This window comes from Centropristis striata, chromosome 5, assembly GCF_030273125.1.
Source record: "Centropristis striata isolate RG_2023a ecotype Rhode Island chromosome 5, C.striata_1.0, whole genome shotgun sequence".
NCBI classification, from domain to species: Eukaryota; Metazoa; Chordata; class Actinopteri; order Perciformes; family Serranidae; genus Centropristis; species Centropristis striata.
The window spans coordinates 30,167,793-30,192,051 of record NC_081521.1 but is presented as its reverse complement, the minus strand read 5'-3'; the positions used below and the strand labels follow the sequence as shown (position 1 = coordinate 30,192,051).

General features: G+C 38.9%; 1 protein-coding gene across 4 annotated transcripts in view; it reads left to right on the top strand.

Annotated features, from left to right (window-relative positions):
- src (v-src avian sarcoma (Schmidt-Ruppin A-2) viral oncogene homolog) overlaps positions 1 to 22,300 on the top strand; it is a 32,894-nt gene extending 10,594 nt beyond the window's left edge. Inside the window, exons 2-14 of one of the 4 annotated variants that reach the window (XM_059332825.1) lie at positions 10,438 to 10,696; positions 10,781 to 10,880; positions 11,876 to 11,893; positions 13,289 to 13,387; positions 14,933 to 14,959; positions 15,160 to 15,263; positions 17,226 to 17,375; positions 17,525 to 17,680; positions 18,516 to 18,695; positions 19,302 to 19,378; positions 19,482 to 19,635; positions 20,920 to 21,051; positions 21,192 to 22,300. In XM_059332825.1, coding sequence (XP_059188808.1) covers positions 10,447 to 10,696; positions 10,781 to 10,880; positions 11,876 to 11,893; positions 13,289 to 13,387; positions 14,933 to 14,959; positions 15,160 to 15,263; positions 17,226 to 17,375; positions 17,525 to 17,680; positions 18,516 to 18,695; positions 19,302 to 19,378; positions 19,482 to 19,635; positions 20,920 to 21,051; positions 21,192 to 21,400 — 1,656 coding nt within the window. In that variant the 5' untranslated portion in view covers positions 10,438 to 10,446 and the 3' untranslated portion in view covers positions 21,401 to 22,300. The remainder of the gene's footprint in view (positions 1 to 10,437; positions 10,697 to 10,780; positions 10,881 to 11,875; positions 11,894 to 13,288; positions 13,388 to 14,932; positions 14,960 to 15,159; positions 15,264 to 17,225; positions 17,376 to 17,524; positions 17,681 to 18,515; positions 18,696 to 19,301; positions 19,379 to 19,481; positions 19,636 to 20,919; positions 21,052 to 21,191) is intronic. The other 3 variants (XM_059332826.1, XM_059332827.1, XM_059332828.1) reach the window with 3 other exon arrangements.
- Positions 22,301 to 24,259: the final 1,959 nt, after the last annotated feature.

Sequence of the window (24,259 nt, the reverse complement as noted above, 5' to 3'; positions counted from 1 at the left end):
TGATTATATCGTCATCATCGCAATCATTTCTGGGGAAAAAATATAATCAAACAAAAACAGTTATTGTGACAAGCCTAACTGTGAGGAATGTGTATTTGGCATGAAAATATAACAACCAGACCAAAAAAAGTAAAAGTAATTCAACATATTTAGAATATGTTACTTGATGTGAGAAATAATTACCTTTAAGGGCATGTATTCAGTAATCTGTAGTGGGTTACATTTTAAAAGTAACCCCCCCAAACCTGATACATTACCGTTTCCCTCATTGCTGAACTATTCATTTAACAGGCATGTTTCAGTGGGTTTCTCCCTTCATTGCAAAAGCCAAGACATCACCTCATCTAAAATGGCCCAGATATTTTCTTACTGAGCCTCAATCCCAAAATAATTTGGTGTATGTCATACTCAGATTAGGAACAGGGGATAACAGAAAATCCATGAACCTACAGTTGGTGCCAGCAGTGTTTGTTGTTTGGAAGTGGACAAAAAAATTCCTCTGTAAGCATGGGGTTTAAGATAGAGCGGCCAGCTGCTCGGCTCTACCAGCCCAGAGATGTCATATGATTTTAAAGGTCGCGTTGCGGCTGTGGCGTTTGGCAAACAAAAGGTGATCCGAACACACTGTAGGTCGCTTTTTTAGCACAAATAACAGTGGTGAGAAATGCACACACACACACACACAGGCACACAGTGAAAGGGATAAGGGCTCACAGCCTCTGATCCTATTATAGCAGCCAAAGCACTGCAGGCTCCTGAGAGGTTGGGGAAATGGGTAAACATGATGCTTTTATGGGAATCTCCCCGGAAATATCACAATGGAAAGAATTTCTTCAGGTGATCTCACCTCCTGTGTCACTTTCTGTCTCTGTTTAACCCCCCACCACTCTTTCTGTCCAGGAAGTGACCGACCATCCCACATAATTTCGAGAGACGGAGCCGCCACTTAATCTTGCCTTTTTCTTCATCAGATAGGCATGCAGTGTTCTGGCCCAGAAAGTCTGTGTGCAACTATCCTACATCTGTGCAGTTTGTTGGTTTGTGGAATGCTTGGAATCGCCTCCATGGCAACGTGCAGTGTGTGTATGTGTGTGGAGCAGTAAATATTGACTTCACCACCTCCCCATCCCTGTGTCTGTCCGTGACAGGAGCACACAGGGGGAGGTTGGATGGGGAGGGGGGGGATCGGTACACACACACTTTATCCAGGACTCAGCAAAGTCCTGCCATCAGGGGCGTGTGTTTACCTTCAGCCCTCCAAACACGGAGGAGCTTCCCGGCTCTGAGTGGTTCGCAGTTTGATTTTCAGTGTGTGCTTACGATACAAAAAGAGCAGCAACGCCGGGAGCTTTATGGCACTGTTACTTCATCTCAGCTCTTTGTAATGATCAACTGAATGGGGAAGTAAATGGGATGTGTGGATGCAGTCTGAAACCTGTGCGGGGGTTGCACTGCAAACACATCCAAGCAGCCATTTCCTCTATTCATGTTTGTTGAAGGAGAAGAGAAACAACATGACATTCGACTAAAAGCAGCGTTTGTTACGAACCAGGAACCAGGCCACCTGTCGTGGCACAGAATGAGTGTTAGGTTACTTCATCGAACTTGTAAACTGTTGGAATGTTTTATGGTGTTTTCCCACACCACATGGATTTGTTGAGACAGGATAAGAGAATCGCTCTGAGGCCTAACAGCAGCAGCAGTTGTAGTAGTAGTGGTGGTTTGACCGGTCTGTCCTGTCTTGTCATTGCACCACCCGCCTTGTTTGCAGGACCCAGATGGAATGTCATCACAGCGTTTAGCGAATACGATTAGGGAATAGATGTTGATAATCTGAACAGAACAAGCAGGGCTGGATTATGCTACGATTGGTAGCTGGTGACGCAGGAGCCAAAGCCTCCCCACTTCCCCCCGCCATAGTAATTACATAGAGAGCATTGAGATGAAGGAATACATCCGCCAGGCTGACATCAGGATCACTCGCTCACGCATGCATGCAGGCAGGCACACATTTCCCTATACACACGCATCCTTCCTACACTACATCTGTTGTTCCCTCGTTACTCCAGTGACACTAATGTTTAAAAACCTCTGGAAAGAGGTTGTAATCGTCCAGGTGTGAGTTTGTTCGCACTATTCTGATTTTGAGCACACGTGAACACTGCACGCACACCATTTTAAACGTTTGATGTCTGATTATGCAAATGATGTAAAACCAGGATGATATCTCCCCGCAGTCTGGCACCTGCTGTTCACTCAGCTCGCTTTAGAGGACTGCCTTTAGAGACTACATGTTAATTTGTCTCCCTGGTCATGTCCTGCACAATGGCCACAGTCAGGATCATATCCTCTCAATTGTTTTATTCAAATTTACCTGTTCTTTTAGCGGTTGAGCTTGGGTCATCTCTGTCAGCGTCTGAGCCTGGAATGTAATCTCTGTCATCACTGGTTATCTGTGGAAGTACACAACTTATAAAGAGACACAAACCAAGTTCGAAGCACAGGAGAGTTAGCCTCAGATCACAACATAATAGCTAGGGCTACATACCTTTTGTGATTTATCTTGCTCCCTCCAGTGACAGATAATGCTCCTGGTACAATCTTACATGTCGCTGTAATCCCAATCTATGTTTTCCACTGCCTTAGTGAATCACTTAAATGTCTTGATTTAAATGAGGATGGTCTTAACATTTGATTGGCTCCTCAGGTGAGTCTGTAGCCATCCCACCCCGACCTCTCTCACTTTATACGGAATAAGACCACAAACACAAAAAGCAGTGATACAAGGCTTTTTTCGGATAATATTGAGGATGGAATTTTCGGTGCAAATTGCGAGCTCTGCAGAGCAGTAAATGGGTTCAGAAGGAAGAGGATAGAGGCAGCAAACCCAAAAATGACACCAATACATAGCAGGATATTTTTTTCTGTTCATTCGGCTTATGCACTTATAATAGTGAGGAATCCGGATTTAAATATACTTCAAAATTCACATTTTGACAAATTCCATGCCTAAAAACACTTTAAAATAGTATTTTGACCATGGTTATAGTATAGTATGTCCAAAAATGCCATAAAACAGCATGTTATGTATATCCAAAAAAAAAAAAAAAAACCTGCCACAGTATGTTGAAAAAACTCAATCTGTTTTAAAATAAAAAAGCAATAGTGTGATGTAACCTAATGTATGTATGTTCATCAACTAGCCAGCCAGAAAATAATTTATCCATTTGATTTTATCTCAGATTCCTGCATAATAAAATGCAAGTCACTGCTGTCATCTTTAAAATCATTGTTTCCTTTAAGTATTTAATGAATAAATATATCAACAGATGTTTTTCAATTATATGTAAGTTCTTTTAGCAGTGTTTTCCTAAAAACATGGTATGTAGCACCCCCGATCATTAAAATTTTCATGATGAAGTCACATTTAAAAAAAATGGCTATTTATACTTAAAAGCACAAGTGAGTAAAATTTACTGGACATACTTTTCACGTTTAGATAAATATTCCAAGTTGCTATAGCGACGCTTTTTGTTTACTGCAGTCATCGGTGTAGTCATAGGCTAACCTCTAGGCTAACCTCTGACTAAGAGAAAGAGATTTATGAATGTGCATTGGGAATTAGACTTGCTCAATGCACTGAAAGAGATTCTGATATGGGGAGGTTTCAGGACTGAAAAAATGACAAAATGAATAAGATTTAAACTTTTTATTATCTTAATTTTAGCTTAATTTTAAAACTTATGTTATACAGCGACCCCTGGTGGTTGTAGTGTTTAACTCATGGCGGCATGTTCTTCTGTCTGTCTTACTCAGGTGGTGTCAAAGAAAAAATGCAGAAGGCTTTGGATTTCTAGGGGAATAAGAAAGAACTGTCAATATGCAGGAACACGTGTTTTTCTAACAATGTGACAAAGTGTTAAGACAACAGTTTCATTGTTGGAATTACAGTGTTAGAGAAAAAGCTTAAATGTGACCTTTAACCTGCTGCCTGAGGCATTAAAAACTGTTCTGTTAGTGAAGGTATGCCCAATATCACAGAGTGCTGTGAGGTAGAAGTGAGGGGTCGACTGTAGCTGTCATCACAGCATACAAGTCCTGACATGCCACCTCACATAGCAGAGCTCCACTGTCTCCCTCAGTATTGCTGTGGGTTTGCTTCAGCTACGTAGTGGGAAATCTCTCATTAAGCCTGCATACAGATCATCCGAAGCAGGATTGTTCATGACTATTTGATTCTTCCCGAAAGATGAAAGTGTTTTTTTTTTTTCTTAGACTTCATTACAAAGCCTGTGTTGTTGGGGGAAGAGGACCAGTGTCGTGATCCTGCTCTGACAAAGACTCCACCAGTGAGCCTGTTAACGTATGAATCACACCACCTCCTTTTTTTTATTTCAATAAGAGGATATCATTCAGAGTTTGTAATTGTTTTCTTTTCATATCAAATGTTAAAGCAAGCAAAACAAAGATATCCAACATCCTGTAGAGGGAAAACAACCCCGGCAGCAATATTAAAAGAGTATTCCCATTTACCAAAAGCCCAGGAGACTTGAAGGATTTGGAATTCATTGTCAGATCTTATGCATAATTAAGCAAATCCCTCACCGACCCAGCCACACCCCCCCCACCGCCTCGCCGGAGGGATTTTAACGTAGCCTGCCTCCCCCTCAGACAGTGGGTGCTTGTTACAGTACCTCAGCCCTATTAGGCCACAATCAGGTTCTCGTTACCACTAGCTACTGATGACACACACACAAACACGAGTCCTGCAAAATATGACATTGCTGGGCTTCATGACTTTCTCTCATTTCCATATTTCCTGCCGGCTGTTAGAGCTAAAACACGCTAAGATCTGGCAGCCCGCAAGCCACAGGCCACTTCTGTGTCTTGTTTATGCCGCCTGCTGTGAGCTGACAAAAGATGGCTTTGTTGCACACTCAGTGTGAAGAAAGGCCTGAGACTCTCTTAATGCTCTGTTTGGTCTTTATTTGGTTTGGTCTTCCCTTTCCGGGAGTTTTTTAGTGTATTCGTCTCGGTACGCAGTCTGGGTCAGAGTGTCCCTTTGTTGGCCACAGGGACCAAACTCAGTTCAACTCAGAAACTTGTGAGTGGTTAGGAGGATGTTGTTGTTGTTGTTTTGCCTTTGTTCACCACATCAGATGATACATGCACAGCTGCTTTCCTACAAGTCGACCTGTCACTACTTTTTGTTGGATATATTGCAACAAAAGTAATTTCAATAAACACCATATTGTCATTTGAAGACTGTTTTATGCCACTGATATAATGATAAAATAAAGGCATCAAAATACATGTAAACCCTTTCACAGAGCAATTTTTAAAAAACCTACAGACATTGGAATTAGAGCCCAACTGAAATGGGATTTTGACACTGACATCGATTTTAGAGGGTAAAAAAATTCGATAACCAATATGGCCACTGATATATTTCATTTTCGAGCTAGAACGAGAATATACTTTTTTTTCATGTGGATTTTTTACCAATTTTGCAAGGTACTTGCTTGTTGCTTTCTCAAACAAATAACTATTTAATAATATTTACGATTATTATAGGCTACATTATACATACAATATATTACATTTTTAACCAATTCTAGAAAAATAAAGAATCAATACAAATAAATATAAATGATACTGTATGATCAAAATGTGTCAATTGCTGACCATTTAGATAAAGAATTAATACAAAAAGATAAATCACTTACAGTGTTTCTAAATCCCCCATAGCATCATTTTCTGCATTATATATTGTGTAAAAATAAGTTCTCATATCGGACAACATAAACACTGATACCAATAAATACCCATATGCCTTTTAAAGGCCAACATCTACCTATAACATTGGTCAACTGATTTATTGGTCTGGCTCTAGTTGGAATTGGAATGTGAAAAATATATATTAAATATATAAAGCATAAATAAAATAAAACCACACTACCACATCAATAAATAAAATGGGTTCTCTGTTAACAAAAACCTCACTTAAATAAACATTTGGCCCAGCAGTATAGAGAGTTATTCATTCCTTAACAGGCCATATACTTCCCATCCAGTCCCTAATAATAGATTAGGTGCTGCACCCTGGTCTTAAAATGAAACCCTGCTGTTATTTCTGGGATAACCTGCATGTTAACTAGTGATCTCATACGATGAATGGTCATGACCGTGATCATTTTTGCTGAATTTGATAAGTGAATATTGTAATAACTTTGCCAATTCTAACTACAAGCACACTTAGCATGCTAAGTCATTATTTATCAATAGTCTGTCCACATAATGTGTTATTCAAGCACTGTCTGAGTTATCTCACTGAGGCGACAAACGAAAGCCTCGTCTGTCTGAAGCGGCGGAGGCTTTTTACGCGGCCGGCGATGAGATGAGAGAGGTGGTGTCCCCGCTGCGCTCTGCCTCCGATGGCTTATTAACTATGCAACCAGTCTGCTCGGGGAGATCACAAATCACACACAAAGAGCAGCTCCCTGAGCCACCCGTCATCTTTGTGTCTGCTCTCTTGTGCCCGTGTGTGTGTGTGTGTGTGTGTGTGTGTGTGTGTGTGTTTGTGTGTGTTACACACTTGCTGGGATGCGACCCCCTTTACGCAGACATGCCCTGGAGCCAGATATCGACTGTACAACCCCGTTGACCCCTCTTCACTTCCTCCCCCTCCTCCCCCATTATGCCCATTCATAATACCACACCGAAATATACCCCAGTATTATGTTCCTCTCTGCTTCCTCTCCCTTTCACTTCTCCTCGTGCAGCTTTCTGTCTGTTTTAATATTTATTTCTAACCTGCATCACTGCTTCTCTGGATGCTCATGCGATACATGTGAATCTCCAGAGGCCCCACAATACGATTTTTATCCCGATACTTGAGTAACAATAAGATATCATTGCGATTTTAAGCATTTCGCGATATGGTGAGTATTGCGATACACTATATTGCAACTTAACTGTTTAACTGCATTTTGTGTCCACAAAATTAAATTCAATCAAGAATTATTTCGTCAAATAAGAGGAAATTCTCAGTCTATTCATCTCACTTCAGTGTTTTTATTTCTCCACAATGAGAGTCAAACCCACAGACTGACCAACAAAGTATTCAGTCAAATTGAACTTAACTGATATTAACATGTATGGACGACAACAACTGCTGCATTTTATCAAACTTCCCTCAACTTCAAGCTTCACTGCTCTGAATTTTTTTGAATGAAACATAAAAAGCGTTATTTCGACAACTTCCCAACACGATATCCTGACACATGGTGCCTATAGATTCCTTAGATCTTCTAGTTTCATATGATACCAGTATCTCCAGTATATTACTTAAAGTGAGCCTGCTATGGCCTCCGGAAAAAACAGCGAAAATTTGGCCTGCTTTCTAAATATCGATACTTGGCGGCCATGAATCGATATAATATTGCCACGCAAAATATCGCAATACTATGCGGTATCATTTTTTTCCCCCACCTCTACTATACATCCATAACAGGAATCTCCTAAACTGACCGAAAGCTCCCATATTGTTTCTGCAGATTGCCAGTCAGTAATAAAGAGGCAGCAACAATAAGCATTCCAAATGACCGACAGAAACCAGTGACATCTTCATTAATATCCTTCGCCTGGTTAGATAACTGTGCTCTTCTTTGTGCCACACATTTTCCACCATATGTCATTGCATGGCTCTGACTGCGAGCGTGCCTGCTAGCCTTTGTACAGTAGCTCGTCTCTTGTTTGGGATTAGACTGTTTGCCTGTGAATGAGAGTGGGCTCACACATTGGCTGCGGCTCCAGTGTCAGATCCAACAGATGCATGACCTCCTAAATAGCAGCAGTCAGGAAGAGATGTGAGCAGAAGGCTGAGCAGCCTGACGCTGTGCTCTCTGACCCTCCTCTGCTTATCAGAAGGGGATCCCCAGCCACCCCACCTTGGTGTTTCCTGTAAATTAGCATTTGCTAGTGGACCCCTGTGGCTACATCTACCCATGATAGCAAAGCTTGAGTCTCAAAATTATCTTTGGCTTAGTGTAATGATTTTCCCCGCGCTAAGCTGTTATTAGAGCCACTTCATCAGCCCGAGTAGGCGGAGGGAAGCTTCACTAATAAAGAGACACAGAGTCCAAATCCAATCCAAAACTGCCCTCTTGACCTTTGCTCTGTTCTCGCTAGGTCTTTGTAGAGCAGGGATGGGCAACTGGAGGCCCGGGGACCGCATACGGCCCGCACCCTCACTTGAAGTGGCCTTCAGTACAACTAAATGCATTTGAGCATGAAATCTTAAAAGTGCAGTGTAAAAATGCACAAAATTACTTAAGACCATCAGACCAATTAATGTTGGTCTGCTGTTCTTGCACTGAAATAAAAGAAATCACAGTAAGTGGTTATTTTTTATTTGCCTTAAACCTTTTGTATTCCTATTTATACTGTTATACATGCATTTGAGCATGAAATATGTTACTGCACTGTAAACATATTTAAAATTGCAGTTTCATCATATCTGGTTCAGTGCACGGTCCTATACGTGGCCCTGTGGTCGTGTCGTTGAAAAATTGTGGCCCCCTGCAGCATTTAATTTGCCCATCCCTGTTGTAGAGTATCCCACATTTTATCCATTACTGAGAACTCATTCCTGTTCCACACTGATACAGCACTGACTGATAGAGACTAATACAGGATATTAACCCTCCTGTTATGTTGCGGGTCAAATTGACCCATTTCAAAGTTTAAAAATCTAAAAAAAAAATATTTAAAAGTATTTTTTCTCATAAAAAAATAAAAAATGTCAAATGAAATTAAAAAAAACATCAACTGCATGTAAAACCATTGTATTTTATAGGTATTTCCAATGTACATTAAAAAAAGTTTTAACCCTTTATGGTACGGTGTTGCCCTCAATTATTAGTTGCTCACTATAAAACAGAAATGTATATTCGTTTACATATCATGTTCTTCATACTTGGAGTCATGCACATTTCTGTATTAGCTCCTGCAATAAAGTATTTAAAAAAATGATTCCATCACTGATTACATTTGTCTGTAACTACGTCACTGGTGCTGTTAAACAGTAGGCAGCGTAAATAATTGAGGCTATGTTTAAGTAATGTGCTGTCAAGTGTTGAACTACCTAGTACATAAATGCATCCGTGGCTGCACGCACACTAGAGCTACAACTCTAGGATTCATTATTAATTCATGTGTTTTTGTGCCTTTACTATTAAAGCTGCACTAATAAATGGTTTTAAATTAGCAATGGGTCAAATGAGTGTATGTTAATGGGGTCAATCACTTGTAGTGACGAAGCTACAGAGAGATAATCACACCTCATATTTCACCTAAGTTACAGAGCATTTAGGCAAGTGTTTTGTTTTTTACGACTCGCAACTTTATTGTTTTGGTTCACTCTCCAGTCTCTCATTAGCCTCAATAAGTATTCAGGTCCCTTACTTAAGTAAAAGTACTAATAACACATTATGAAATTACTCCACTACAAGTAAAAGTCCTGCATTCAAAACCTGACTGAAGTAAAAGAACAAAAATAGCTTAATAAATGTACTTAAAGCATTGAACGTAAAAGTAGTCATTATGCAGAACGGCCTACTCAGATTGTTGTATATATTGTAAATATATTATTGGATTATTATTGCTAATGCTTTTATGTTAGCAGCATTTTACTGTCGTCAAGGTAGGGCTACGTCTAACCACTTAAAATACTGTTATGTTGTTTAATTTATTAAAAACGCTGGCAGCTAAATGTAATGGAGTAAAAAGTACAATATTTGCCTAAAAAATGTAGTGGAGTAAAAGTATGAAGTTAAATGAATAGAAATACTAAGTACAATACATTAAGTACAGTATTTTAGCAAATATACTTAGTTACATTCCCCCACTGGTATTACTGGTTAGCCCTCAATGGTTAAAGTTCCGTGGATATGAATAGGGTTTGGTTGGAGCTTTACCACATAAATAAACTGACTCATTTTCAAATGAATGAAGCTTTGGACCGTGACACCACAGCATGCTGATGTGTCTGAATGTGCATATATGTGTCTGGCACATGTGCATGCAGGCATGCGCGACGTATCTGCTGTGTGTGTGTGTGTGTGCTCAGCTGGTGGCAGCAGGGTGAAGTGGATCTCATGTCTGTGTGTTGAAACCGAGGAGTGGCAGCTGCTCCACCATCCGTTGGGAAGTTGTGGTTCATGTGGTCTACATGACACTGTGTCTCAGCGGGTTTAGAGCCTCGCTCTCCGTTCCCGTCTCTAGTTTCTGCATCTGGTCTGGTGGCGGACGGAAGATTTTTTTTTCCCAGAGAATACATTCCGAGAAAATGTAATAAGGAAGCAAAAATGCAAAATTATTGCTTTGAAATGCAATTTCAATGAAGTTCTTTTTTTTTACCTCTGTCTTTGAATGCAGGCTTTGGCCATGGGGGCATCCAAGAGTAAGCCCAAGGATGTTGGCCAGCGAACCCGCAGCCTCGACGCCAACCTCAGCTCTGGAGGAGGGGCTGGCGGCCACCACCTCAGCCCCAACCAGCAGTCCCACACACCCAATCGTAGTCCTACTATGGATGGTCTCGGTGGGAATCAGTCTATGACAAATACCCCAGAGCTGGCCCTGTTTGGAGGTGTGGACAATAATACTGTCACCTCTCCCAACAGAATCACACTCTCAGGTGAGAGCCTCAGCTTTCAGATTCAGTGGTTTGTTCTACTTTACGTACAGTATTGTAACGGTCAAACTTTCTCTCCCCTAATAGGAGGCGTGACGACCTTCGTGGCGCTGTATGACTACGAGTCTAGAACGGCCTCAGACCTCTCTTTCAGGAAGGGCGAACGCCTCCAGATAGTCAACAACACGTAAGGAAAACACAGAAATCAATCTCTGTCACATGTGCACTCAAAAATAGTCCAAGAACACATTTTTCATACACACACACTGTGAATAACTGCACATAGACACGTCCACAGATTGTCTGTCTGAGTTATTGCTCAGTTGTCTGACTGGCTGCTTTGCATCCCCAAATGCACGTCGCTTGTCGTCTAAAACCCAGTGTAACCATAGGAACGGGCTTCCCTCAGCAGAGCTTGACACATTTCTGCACAATTTTTTTGCTTCATTCACAAAAGACTGACTACATCTCGCTGCTCAGCCCACCTCAGTAAGGACACGGCTATTTTTATTGCTTTTTTTTCTCCTGAGAAGCAGACGCAGTGCGAGACCCATATAGCAAACACAAATCTAACCTGTTTAAGGGGAGTCGTGCTTGTTTTGTTTTTTTATAAGAGGGGGGCTTGCTCTATGAATCAATAGAGGTGCAGTGAACCATATACTGTAGTGCTGCACCCCCAGTGATGCTCGCCCACTAACAAACTGCTGACCTAGAAGGCAGGAGCTGAGGACAATAGTGGATTATCGTTGCATCTGGCCCCTTAAGCCAAAGACCTGGATGATTATTGGGTCAAGTACACTCAGAAACCATTAACCATTTCTAAGATTATTTAACGGGTTATCACAGTCAAATTAGGTGACAGCCAGGCTCATTTATGATCGGTTCCTGTAAGTGTTATAGATATGCACAGTTATGGGCTTTTATTATAATAATATTGCATGTTTTTCACTATTTTGCCTCATCTTTGTCTGCAAGTTATGTAATGGTTTAAATATTTTAGATTCATAGCACTATATTGTTCATTTTATAAATCTGTTCTGTGTACTCGTGTTCTGCTTTTCTTCCGCTGCTCATAACGTACTCTCTGTATTTCTCTAACTCCTTCTCTTCTCCACCATTTCCCTTTCATCTCTCTCTCTTTTTCCGTTCCTCCATCACAAACCGTCACAATTTTTTTCACAGGAGGAAGGTGAACTGCAGGTTTGTGAAGCTTCTCTGAAATTGAATGTCGTTTGTCTGCCTGTGTGTTTGTTTCACCTGGAGCATAAACAGTACTTTTGCACTGTAATACCACTTCACTAGAAAGACACAGACCGCATAACTCTGCCCATGCAACATGAACCCTCGGTCTAGTAGTAGGCCTGTCACGATAATAACAATTTATGGACATGACCAGGATCATTTTGGCTCACCTTGATATACCCACTGTGTTTACATGTGGGTTTGTTTACTTAATAATGTCACCAACACTTTAGCCAACATGATGTCCAACGAACAGCAGGTTTTATCGGCTATTGTAAGATCTGGGCACAGCACTTATTCCCAAAGAAAGAGAAATATAAAATATGTTTAGTCATTTCTGCTTCTTTATTGAGGATATTTTTAACATTTTTTTACATTCATGTGTGAATATTCTTAACCCTTCTCTTATGTTGTGTCACATTGACCCATTTCAGAGTTAAAACAAAAAACAAATAGTGAAAAGTATTTTTTCATAAAAATAAAAAAAAATTAAAAAATATATATTTTTTAAATCAATGTCATGTAAAACCATTGTATGTTATATGCATGTATTTCCAATGTACATAAAAAATATTTAACGTAATTTTTTATGAAAAAAGAGTGAATTATCCTCATTGAACCATGATCTTTGAGAGGTGAAGAACACCATTGCACTAAATATTGATTGAAATGATTAGTAATGGAGTTATTCATTTTTTAGTTTCTGACACTTTTGGATTATCCAACATGCCCCGAATTATTGCTGTTCTTGAAAAGGAGGGTTAAGAATTTAAAGTCATAATCATACATACAATCATACATTGGCATAAATTGGTCTTAAAATTACAATCATATCATTTATTCAATATTTTCTGGGACAAAATATCATCTGACAAATAAACTTATCGTGACAGGCCTATATAGTAGTCAGGGAAAGTTGTTGTAAAGCTTTGCAGCACTATAATCAATTCTTGCAATTGGAGGCAATTAATGCAATCAAAATGTAAATTTTACTTGGGAATGAATTTAGTGCTGCAAAGCTGCTCACTCTCTGATTAGGTGTAGCACACAAGTACTATCCCTCCCTGTTTTCATATCCACATGAATGCATGTATAATTTCATAACCTCCAAATATATTTTTAACAGTAGAGATACCTGGGCTTTCATTTATCAAGCTTCTTCAAGAGTTCACTTGCTGTGGGAACTGCAAAAAACGTTTGAGTGGCGACAGAAAAATGATCAGGCACTTCCTCTATATACAGAGACGCTTGATAAACACCAGCCCTTAAAGTCAGAAAGTCTGTTTTATTTGTGCTTGGGACGTGCGATGATGAGCCTCGGTGAATCTGTGTGTTATCGTTTCATCTGTGCAGAGAAGGCGACTGGTGGCTGGCGCGCTCCCTGACCACTGGAGAGAGCGGTTACATCCCCAGCAATTATGTGGCTCCATCTGACTCCATCCAGGCAGAAGAGTAAACATTTTCTTTTTTTCTTGCTCTGTCTCTTATAGCATATCTGTCTTTCATCAAGCACATGAAAGAAATGTTTGATTTTTTAGAATGTTCTTGCTTCTTTATGTCAGTGTGAATTTGAAATGAGAACACAGAGGAATATTTTATCACATATTTGCTTTGAGAGTTATATAGAGAAGACTGATACCGCTCTCTGTAAGTAAGAAGACACAAACAACAGCTAGTTAGCTTAGCTTAGCTTAGCTTAGCATGGAGACTGGAAACAGGAAACAAATAGCCTGGCCTCTGTCCAAGGTAATAAAATCTGCTTTCTTCACACTTTTTTTCACACTATAACTCTATTTAATCCCTACGAAGATGGACATGTAAAATGTCATTTTGTGGTTTTACGGGGGGGTTATGTGTGGGACTATTTCTTGGAGGACAAAACTTCAGGAAGCAGTTACATGTGACAGAAACAATATTACTTTCCCCAGTAACAAATAACAGATAATTAAAAAATTACTTATAAAATGTCCGTAATAAAATTAAAGTTACACCCAAAACAAAGAACTTGTTACTACCTTACTTTTATTATCATAAATAAATCATAAATCAATAAATCATTCTCATTTATGTCTACATCACATATGAAGAACCACACGAGAAAACAGCAGGAGATGGAATACACTAAATATATTTCCTCAAATGCTCTACAGTACAGTTTTACTGCACTTGTATTCTACTTGAGTCTTTTCTTTCTGTTTCTACTACATTAAATAAAGACAGCTTTTCCTGACTAGCTACTTTAAGATTTTAAGAAGCTGCTTTTTAGATTTTTGCACAGAAAAAAACATGTAAAAAGCAATTGTTATTTTGCGTGCAAAAGCATTTCATAGTTCCGACTTCTCAAATGTGAAGACTTTTCCTCACAGTTATTATAATAATTTTAATGTATTTTTTTTATAGTGTTGCGGTTTGGACTGTTGATTGGACATGTAGGGGAGTAAAAAGTACTATATTTGTCTCTAAAATGTAGTTGAGTTGAACTATAAAGTTACATTAATTGAAATGCTCAAGTAAAGTACCTCAAAATTGTATAGTACTTGAGTAAATGTACTTAGTTATATTCCTACACTGGGTGGAAGTAACGTAAAAAAGTAGCACATTACTCTACACAGACAGCAATATTGTAAAGTAACTTATTGCATTACTTATATTTCATTAGTTGGTAGGCAGGTGTTTTTTGGTCCGAGACAGGCTAGCACTTTCCCTCCGTTTCCAGTCTTTATGCTAAGCTAACTTACTTCTTGCTGTAGCATCATATTATAGTACCAACATGAGAGTGGTATCAGTCTTTACATCGAAGTGTTGGCAAGAAATCTAATGTGCATATTATCTGTCAAAGTCTTCCTTTAACTGTGGTACATTTTGTCTTCTCCTCCTGGCGGACGTGCACTGCTGATCTTTATATGCTAACCTGCTTGCTTAAAAAATCAAGCCACACAAGCTACTTTTATACTTTTATAACAACTCAATTTCTCACTTTTCCTCCTGCCCCTCCAGTCATCTCAGACTGACTCTAGAGTCCAGGTAAGCAGCTGTTGCACTGTAGGCAGTAGTATGCACTGCATCTGGAATGCAAAGACAAAGTTTCACTGCATTTTCTCAAACCACAAGCAACAACTCACCTTCGCTTTCGTTATTCCTTCTCTTCCAACCCACATACATCTTCTTCCCCTCACCAACCTGCTCCCTGTGTGTCCCATGTGTTTTTATCTCAACCTCACCAGGTGGTATTTTGGTAAAATCACTCGCCGCGACTCAGAGAGACTGCTGCTAAGTTTGGAGAACAGGAGAGGGACTTTCCTGGTGCGAGAGAGTGAGACCACCAAAGGTTAGTGTGTGGACCCCTTAATAAAGCAAAATCACCATTAATTCTGCCTATCTAGACCAATGGTTCTCAACCTTTTTTCCAGTCAAGATTTGGGTTTTTTGATATGATTAAGACCAGAATTTTATAGCTTTTTTTTACAACTAAAAATGGGAGACAACTGTGGAGTAAGTGAAACCTATGATTATAATAGTCAAACTCATGACTGTTACTCACATTTGACTCACTTCTATATTGAAATTAACTATTCCCTCTTTTTCTGGGAACCCCCTGGAAATCCCTTAAGGTCCCTTTGTTGAAAACCAAAGCTAGAATAGAGGAATAAAACCTCTTGAATCTAGAGCAACATGAGTTCTTGCCGCTTTTTTGTTGTTGTAGAAAAACATGTTAATATTTCCCAAATTAAAATTAATTCTCATGGCCTTATGATGGACAACAGGTTTTTTGAGCATAATTCCAAATTTTAAAAATATAATTTTGATATACTACTGAAACTCAAATATGCGTATCGCAATTTCAAATGATACCCAGCACTATAAATCAGTTAAATCCAAGGAGTGTTATGACTCCTGACATCGTCTAAAAACAGCCCAGGGGGGTGTAACACAACAGTCTGTAGAGGTGCAGAACTCTCAGGGAACTGAATCTAATTTTTCAGTCTATGCTCGTGCAAGCCGTCCGTGAGAACATTTTGTCCTGAAACTTCATTAATTTCCAGAGTTTTTTTTCAAATGCAGCGGTACGTCTTTAGGTTTCTTTGTGCTCTTCTTTTCAAGAACTTCGTGAAACATTCAAATCTTAACATGAAGCTCATGACATGTCTTCCCGAAATGCATCAAGGAGAAGAAAGCGAATTCTGTCTAGCATTATGACGTGACACCCTGCTGCTCGCTGCACGCCCCGCTGCGTCGTGTCAGTCGTGTGGCGGTGTGGGTACAGACGAGAGACGAATCAGGCAGATGGGGAAAGGATGGATGTGCCGCCTGTGGGACTCAGTCTGGAGATAGCTCTGATAGGCAGCTGCTGCGACTGCTGCAGCAACACAGTCCCCACGGGTGCAGCTCGCACCATGTGTGGGTGTGTGTGTGATTTGTGTGCACATGTAAAGTACAGGCTTCCCGTACTTTCCTATTATTGGATATGTAGGTAAGCTTTGCAGAAAATGAGAAAAGGGACAAGGTGGTAGAGAGATGGAGGGGAAGCGGGCACAGTGAGTGAGCAGGAGTGAGGTGGGTGGGTGAGCCAGACAGAATTAGGTCAGTGTGGAGCTGAGGCTGAGGACTGTACAACCACGGGCCATATCACCCAGTTCAAACATTCAGAGAAGGGGGAGGCATCGCCTTGAGCCGCTCTGATTCAGACGGTTTATTTCACCTGACTGACGCTGCCCTCTGGTGGTGGAATGAGCACATTGTCACCAAGACTTTAAAGCCTAATTTCTCATTTTTATATCAATGCAACCAATTTTATTACCCAATTTAATTAATTTTTATGTTGAATTAATGTTATTCATTTGATTATTTTTATTTTTTATTAGTAGTATTTTTATTTCATTTTATTATTTTTCTCATTTATTTATTGATTTATTCATTCATTCATTTATTCATTTAGTTAGTTAGTTAGTTAGAGAGTTAATTTTAATTATTATTATTATTATTATTTATTTATTCATTTATTTATTTATTTATTATTATTCCCCATTATATGATTTTTTTTAGGAGCTTTTCCTTGTCCGCTGTGAGGGTCAAAGGACAGAGAGTGCCGTGCACTGTACAGACTGCTGAGCCCCTCAAGGCAAATTTGTTATTTGTGATTATGGGCATTATTAATCAATTTTAGTTGAGAAATTTAAGTTAATTTTTTATTTTTATTTATTTTAGTGTTTAGTTTTTTCTGCTACATTAAAACCAAAATATTTTTGTCATTTTTGTTATCATCATCATCATATTGCTCTTCTTCTTCCAGGTGCCTACTGTCTGTCTGTATTGGACTATGACAACACCAAAGGGCTGAATGTGAAGCACTACAAGATCAGGAAGCTGGACAGCGGAGGCTTCTACATCACATCACGCACACAGTTCAGCAACCTGCAGCAGCTTGTAAACCACTATCGCAGTGAGTTCACTACGAACGAATACTAATTTTTCCGTATTGTCGTATTTGTTAATTAAGACTCTCCCTCTTTTTCTTATACCCTCAGAAAAGGTATTCTGTAATTTAGAAAGAAGCTTTTTTGACCACATGTCTTCTCTTGTGTCCCCCAGAGCATGCTGATGGACTGTGTCACAGTCTCACAGACATTTGTCCTGTACTGAAGCCTCAGACTCAGGGCTTATCCAAGGATGCCTGGGAGATACCGAGAGAGTCCCTCCGTCTTGACCTCAAGCTTGGACAGGGCTGCTTCGGAGAGGTCTGGATGGGTAAGACGAGCTTTGATCTATGTCTTGAAAAACTCAAAGAGCTTCTGCTGGTCTTTCTGTGGAGACATTTGCTGACTAAAAAAGAAAGTTCAAGGCACTCTTCCAGGAAAATATTAAACTGTGTCAAGACCAAAGTGCATATTAGAAAGTATATTCATCCAATCTCTACCTGCTTCCTTAAAGTTTTCCCTATTATATTCTCTTATACACAACTGGAGCCCGACCAACACGGGATTGACAAGTTGCAATGAAAACAGACCTTTTATATGTGAATTCTGCACCGATATGAAGGTAGTCAGAAGACTGCTTTATTTTTTTTAAAAAGAAAAATAAATTACTTCATTAAGGAATAATTCACATTATTATACATTATTGTACATTTTGTCAGCCATTCTAGGAAAGTGAGAAAAAAATATATATTCTGGAAACAAATCTGAATAAAACTTTTTTATTATTATTATTTTGAAATTAAAATTCTGATTTAAAAACTTCAGTATGTCAATTGCATTTTAATAAATAATCAATTAAATAAATGTCTAGCACCATTTCTAAACCACCCAAAGCGTAATTTTGTGTGTTATATGTTTTGTAAAAAAGGTTTGCATATTGGCGTTTATATCAGAAAACGTATAGAACTATACCTATAGATACTGATGTGTCTGTAATAGGCTAATATTGGCCAATAACACCGGCCGACCGTTATTAAGGTCAGGCTCTGTCTGCAGCACTAATTTGGTTTTACATCACTCTATGCTTGAAGCAAAATATTGATTGTCTTGTAACAATCAATACTAATGTGAACCTCATTGCTCTTTTTAAAAAAATCTTCTTTCAGGAACATGGAATGGTACAACACGGGTGGCAATAAAGACTCTGAAGCCCGGCACCATGTCCCCTGAGGCCTTCCTCCAGGAGGCTCAGGTCATGAAGAAACTGAGACATGAAAAGCTGGTTCAGCTGTACGCTGTGGTGTCCGAGGAGCCGATCTACATCGTCACAGAGTACATGGGACAAGGTCAGCATGGGCTCATCACATTTTCACATAAAAACATGTTTCTAAATAATGTTCATTATAAGAGTAAATGTACCTATTTGACTGTAGGGATCAAAACCAAGCTATGATGTGTTTACTGTCTGCAAAAAATAATAAAAAATTATTTAAGTGTTTGATTTCTCAAAGTGAAACTTACAACCTTGATTCCAAAAAAGTAAAGTTGGGAATAATAATAATAATAATAATAATAATAATTATTATTATTATTATTATTATTATTATTTTGTTTAAATGCTGATTTTCCAGGGCCAACAAATTCAGAGTGTCTGATTACATAAAAATAAAGGTTCATCAGTTTCAACATTAAATAATAACTGTTAACACAACAAAATAAAATAACTGTATTTGTTCGGTTTTAAATTAAAAGTATGTAACAAAAGATTTGCAAATTATCATATTCTTCATTCATTCAACTTTTCTGTAAACAGGGTTGTAATTTTAACTTTAACACTTTTGTGTAACATTATGTTTGTACAAAAACAGAAGAATGAATGTGTCACACTACATTAAAGTTGAAATGACCACAACAGCTCCATTCTAACCTGCAGTATGTGTCCCTGCTCACAGGAAGCTTACTGGATTTCCTGAAAGGTGACATGGGTAAGATGCTCCGCCTGCCCCAGCTGGTGGACATGGCTTCACAGGTTAGAACAAATCATTTTCTGTTGCATTACTTAAATCAGTTAAGAATAGTATCTCTGTTGTTTTCCTTCAGTGTAGACAGTCACAAAGCTTTGTCTCTCTCAGATTGCTTCAGGGATGGCGTATGTGGAGAGGATGAACTATGTGCACAGAGACCTGAGAGCTGCAAACATCCTGGTGGGAGATAACTTGGTCTGCAAAGTGGCTGACTTTGGTCTGGCTCGCCTCATTGAGGATAACGAGTATACTGCCAGGCAAGGTAGGACAAGAAAAGAGTTTGGGTTTTTTTTACACGTTTTTTATGTAGGACAATGTTAAGCTTGTGACTTCTTAAAATGAAGCCAAATCTATTTGTGACCTCACATCACAGGTTATTGTGGTGTGTATTTGAATTATGAGCACTTCAACCAAAGAGTGATACTCACGCAGCATGTCTGATTAATTTGAAGAATTTTTCTGTCTGTAGAGGTGAAAGTATCCAGTATATTAAAGACAAGGATTTAAAAGTGAACATAATTTTACATTGTAGAAGTAAATCTATTTTATTTCTCATCCCTTCATCAGGGATGCATCATAATCATCTCAGGGCACCTCAGATTTGGCCTGTGATTATTTTTAAGGGAAAAGTTTTAAGGGATGGTCTGGATTTATTGAAGTTGGTATTATTAGTTTTATGTAGACTGTTACTAAAAGCCGGCCATTGCTCATGTCTGTCATTATGCTGTTTTCCTCAGCTTCCGCAATCACAGTTGTCTACTTTGCAGGGGCGCCATTGCTGCATCAGGGACTTAGCCTCGCCCAAATCTATTGTAATCGGTTTAAAGAAATGCAAACAGGACCTTTCACAGTTTTAAGAAGCAGGCATGAGTACAGGCACAGAAGCTAAGAAATACAGCTGTGGACGGGGGCAGCAGCAAAACGAAATTAGACACCTAAACAAAGGCCCCTGATTTTAGTGTTTTCTATATTTAAAAAATGTTCACTGTTTTACCATCAGACAGCCGTTTCCGACAGGGAACAGAAGCCTTTCTCTGTACTTTCGTCAAAGCCACCAGACTCCTTTGACAAAAACAATAAATTTACCCTGCAGAACAGGGAGGTTGCTGGTCTACGACTGGCTCAATCATTTAATTTTTGTGTCATTGTGCGACTTTGACGTTTTAAAAGGGTTAGTTTGAATTCACAAAAGTCAAACTGTTCTTTATTATGGTTATGATGCTTCTTATTGTTTTTGTTAATGCTTGTTCTGCACCTCTTTTTTTTCTTAACTTTTTCAAAAATAAAATATTCTAAATATAGCATACATATATATATATATATAATTATTTAATAAAAAAATTTTTTTTTTAATTATTATTATTTATTTTTGAATTTTTTTTTTGCATTTTGGCTAAAATATATTTTGCTCCTGCCCCACTTCTAAAAATCCAAACTCTCTCTTTGAGGAAACTTTTGATTTTTGTTGCGGGTGTGTTGTGCCTTTCTGTCAGCCTGTGTTACAGTGATCTCCTTCTAACTTGCTGATAAACCTGTCCTCTTGCAGGAGCCAAGTTTCCAATCAAGTGGACGGCTCCTGAGGCTGCTTTGTACGGCCGCTTCACCATTAAATCTGACGTCTGGTCATTTGGAGTCCTGCTGACTGAACTGGCCACCAAAGGCCGAGTTCCATATCCAGGCAAGAATCGTTTTCTTTAGACCATTTACAGTCTCAGAAATCAACCTGTGTATTTAAGATTGAGTGCTTCCATCACCTGGGTAATCATGTGATTCAAATTGTGATTTTATGTTGCTAACATCATGCCTTTGCTCTCCCAGGCATGGTGAACCGGGAAGTGTTAGACCAGGTGGAGCGTGGCTACAGGATGCCGTGCCCAGCGGAGTGCCCTGAATCCCTGCATGAGCTGATGCTGACCTGCTGGAGAAAAGAGCCCGAGGAGAGGCCCACCTTCGAGTACCTGCAGGGCTTCCTGGAAGATTACTTCACCTCCACGGAGCCTCAGTACCAGCCCGGAGAAAACCTGTAAACTGGGCTCATTCCGGGGAAATGTGCATGCGCCATGCATGTGCAAAACTGTGCATGTGCATCTACTTCAGAGAGTGCATGGACAAGTATGTGGGAGGGTATGTGTGTGTACAGTATAACGGGGCAGAAAGCCGACTTGCATTCTGGGTACAATCAATAACACTTTACATCAAGGAGTATCAATGGGACAGCAAACCAATCAGCAACACTCAGTTCCTGCCTTTCTTCTTCCCAAAGTCATTGTCATTCTCTGCAACATGTCAGCTCTGAGGAACTGTTTTCAATGTAAAAGACTAAATTGGAGTATTATTTTGAGTTTATCATACAGTACTGTGTTATTTTGTTTGTCAGTCAAATTAACACCCTTCACACCCAAGCAGGTTTTTCTACCATACTTGTATTCAACGTAGTAATATACATTCCCCATGTGTTAATTCACCTGACTGGTGTTCTAGTTTGTCAGCTTCAACACTGCAACAGACTACAACATAAAAGATGAAAGAAGAATGAATGTTGGATAGCTGCCTAGATGCTCCGAGTCTGTCTTCCATTTTGCCACTTGAGAAGCAACAATTTGGGACGTAAAATATTTTTTTCGGGGATATTGTGGGTTTTATTTCGTTATTAGACCTGGATCAACTGGAATATATTCAGGTGAACGATTTTTACTTTATAAGTCATGCTTCCCCTGTGTGCAACATTTTGGCTAGTTTCCCAACTTGCTGTGAGATTTAATATGAGTCTAATACCCTTGATTCTCACAAGAGTGTGTTAGTCTCACTCGCCAATCGGATGAATTGGTTTTTATCGCTGTGACCAACATACAGCTCAACTCAAAGAAGAGAAGAGGCAGAGTTTGTCTCTCTATTTTCTAATTGTGACTTTTCTTACAAATAAAAATGGCTACTGATCACTTAACGGTCATCTCAGGATTGGAGACGACTAGAATTCTGCTGCAAGGATTTTTGTGCCAATGAAAATCTCTTTTGTACTCTCTTCTACTGTGTAAAAGTGTATTTTACTACTCTACTTTTCTTATGATGAAGTTTGAGTTATGTGAGCAGTTCTTCTAAAAGCATAATCTGTTGTTTTTGTTGATCCTGCACCTGTGTACAGTACCAACCGGCTCACCAGCATGGTTTCAAGGTGCTGATTTGTTTTCAAGCATTTAGATTAAAATCAGGAGAATCTTCTTTTAGTGTCTCCTTCCAGTTCTGACCTTTTTTCTGTCCTCAGTATTTTCCTAATTAGTGCATCTTTGTGCACGATAATACACTGGAGATATTATGTTTCTTTGATAAATGAGCAGCAAAGTGTGCTGAGTATGCCTTCCTCCAGCCTTCCCATATAAACAGCATGTATAGCAAATAAATTGGCATCTTGAAACTTAATTGTAAATATCCTTAATGCTAATATTTTTTGTATATATATCATCTTTATAATTTATTCCTTTTAAAATAACCCAGTTGTTTATTTTGCTTTTGGCATCATCGTTCTAATGTTTGTGGTACTTTTATGGGTTGAGTTACATCTGACAATAATGATATAAATATATATTATAGAAACACTTTTACATTACAAGTATGTTTTATTTTTTTGTGCTCGTATTTCTGTGAAACGTATCTTGGTTGTAAATTTTCAAAATGACTTAAATTGGTGAGGAGAAGTGCTCCTGTATCCCCCCTGACTCATCTGTCTTTGCCAGATACTGATCATCTACCAGCATTACTCCTTCCCACAAAACAATCAAATGTTTACATCTCGGTAATCTTCAAATCGTTTCAGTGCTGCTTCAGAGGCTGGTAAATGAGCAGGTAATCAAATGTCTGACCAACATCATGTGTGTTTGTACTTCCTTGATCGACGTCTCCAGCTTGTTTTTTCATAAAGCACTGCTCATTATGGTTATAAATAACACCATGCAGAAGATGATGTGACCGCCACAAATGGAAGGAGTTTGACTTCTGTGTCTACCATGTCCTGTGGACATGGGTAATGCCACAATGAATGCATTAACCTGCATGTGGTGCAGTCTGTCTGGCATCGTATCCCTTTTGTGTCCTGAACCAGACTCACTGAATACTTATGAGCAAACGTGCACAAATAAGATCATATTGTCTGTATGCAGCCTTGCTAACAAGCCAAGGACGTTTCCTGTTGGGTTCTGTGGGTCTCCTTTCTGGCTATGCAGATATTTTTTAAAAAGCAGTGATATTCCTATAAATATATATATATATACTCTTTTCTACTGTATCCAATGGGAATTTTCAGATAAATAGCTCTTTGTTAAATCCTACTGAATATTGTTCAAATTTCAAAGTACATTTGAATAAAAATTTGTATATTGCCAACTGTATACTATCGTATTTATCAACTGAATTATTTCAGTCTTTGTATTTAGGAGTTTGTGTTTGTCAATAAGTCTGTAATCAAAGGTTTCATGCAACAATGGACCTGCTTCCTTCTCTCATTCTGCAGATTTGTCTGTTGCCTCAGCGAGGGTGTGAATTCCTAGCAGATATTTCCCAACAAGTTAACAGTTTTTCATGTTGTAACTGGTCGAGGTGGGGCTAATCAGAACGACTTTTTTGATAGTGCAATATGTAGTCATGATTTCAGACAAAATATCTAATGCTTTTACTCAAAACTTTTGTAAAAAACAAACAGAAAACAAAAAAGCATCTAAATAAACAACATCCCAACTTTTTTTGGAATTGATATTGTACTTTCAAACATTAAAATAAAATAATAATTATAATTATTATAATAATAATAATAATAATTATTATTTTGTACACATATAACTGTGGTCTGTGTGGAACCCAAACGATAAGGAAGTAAGGCCAATAGCAAATAATAA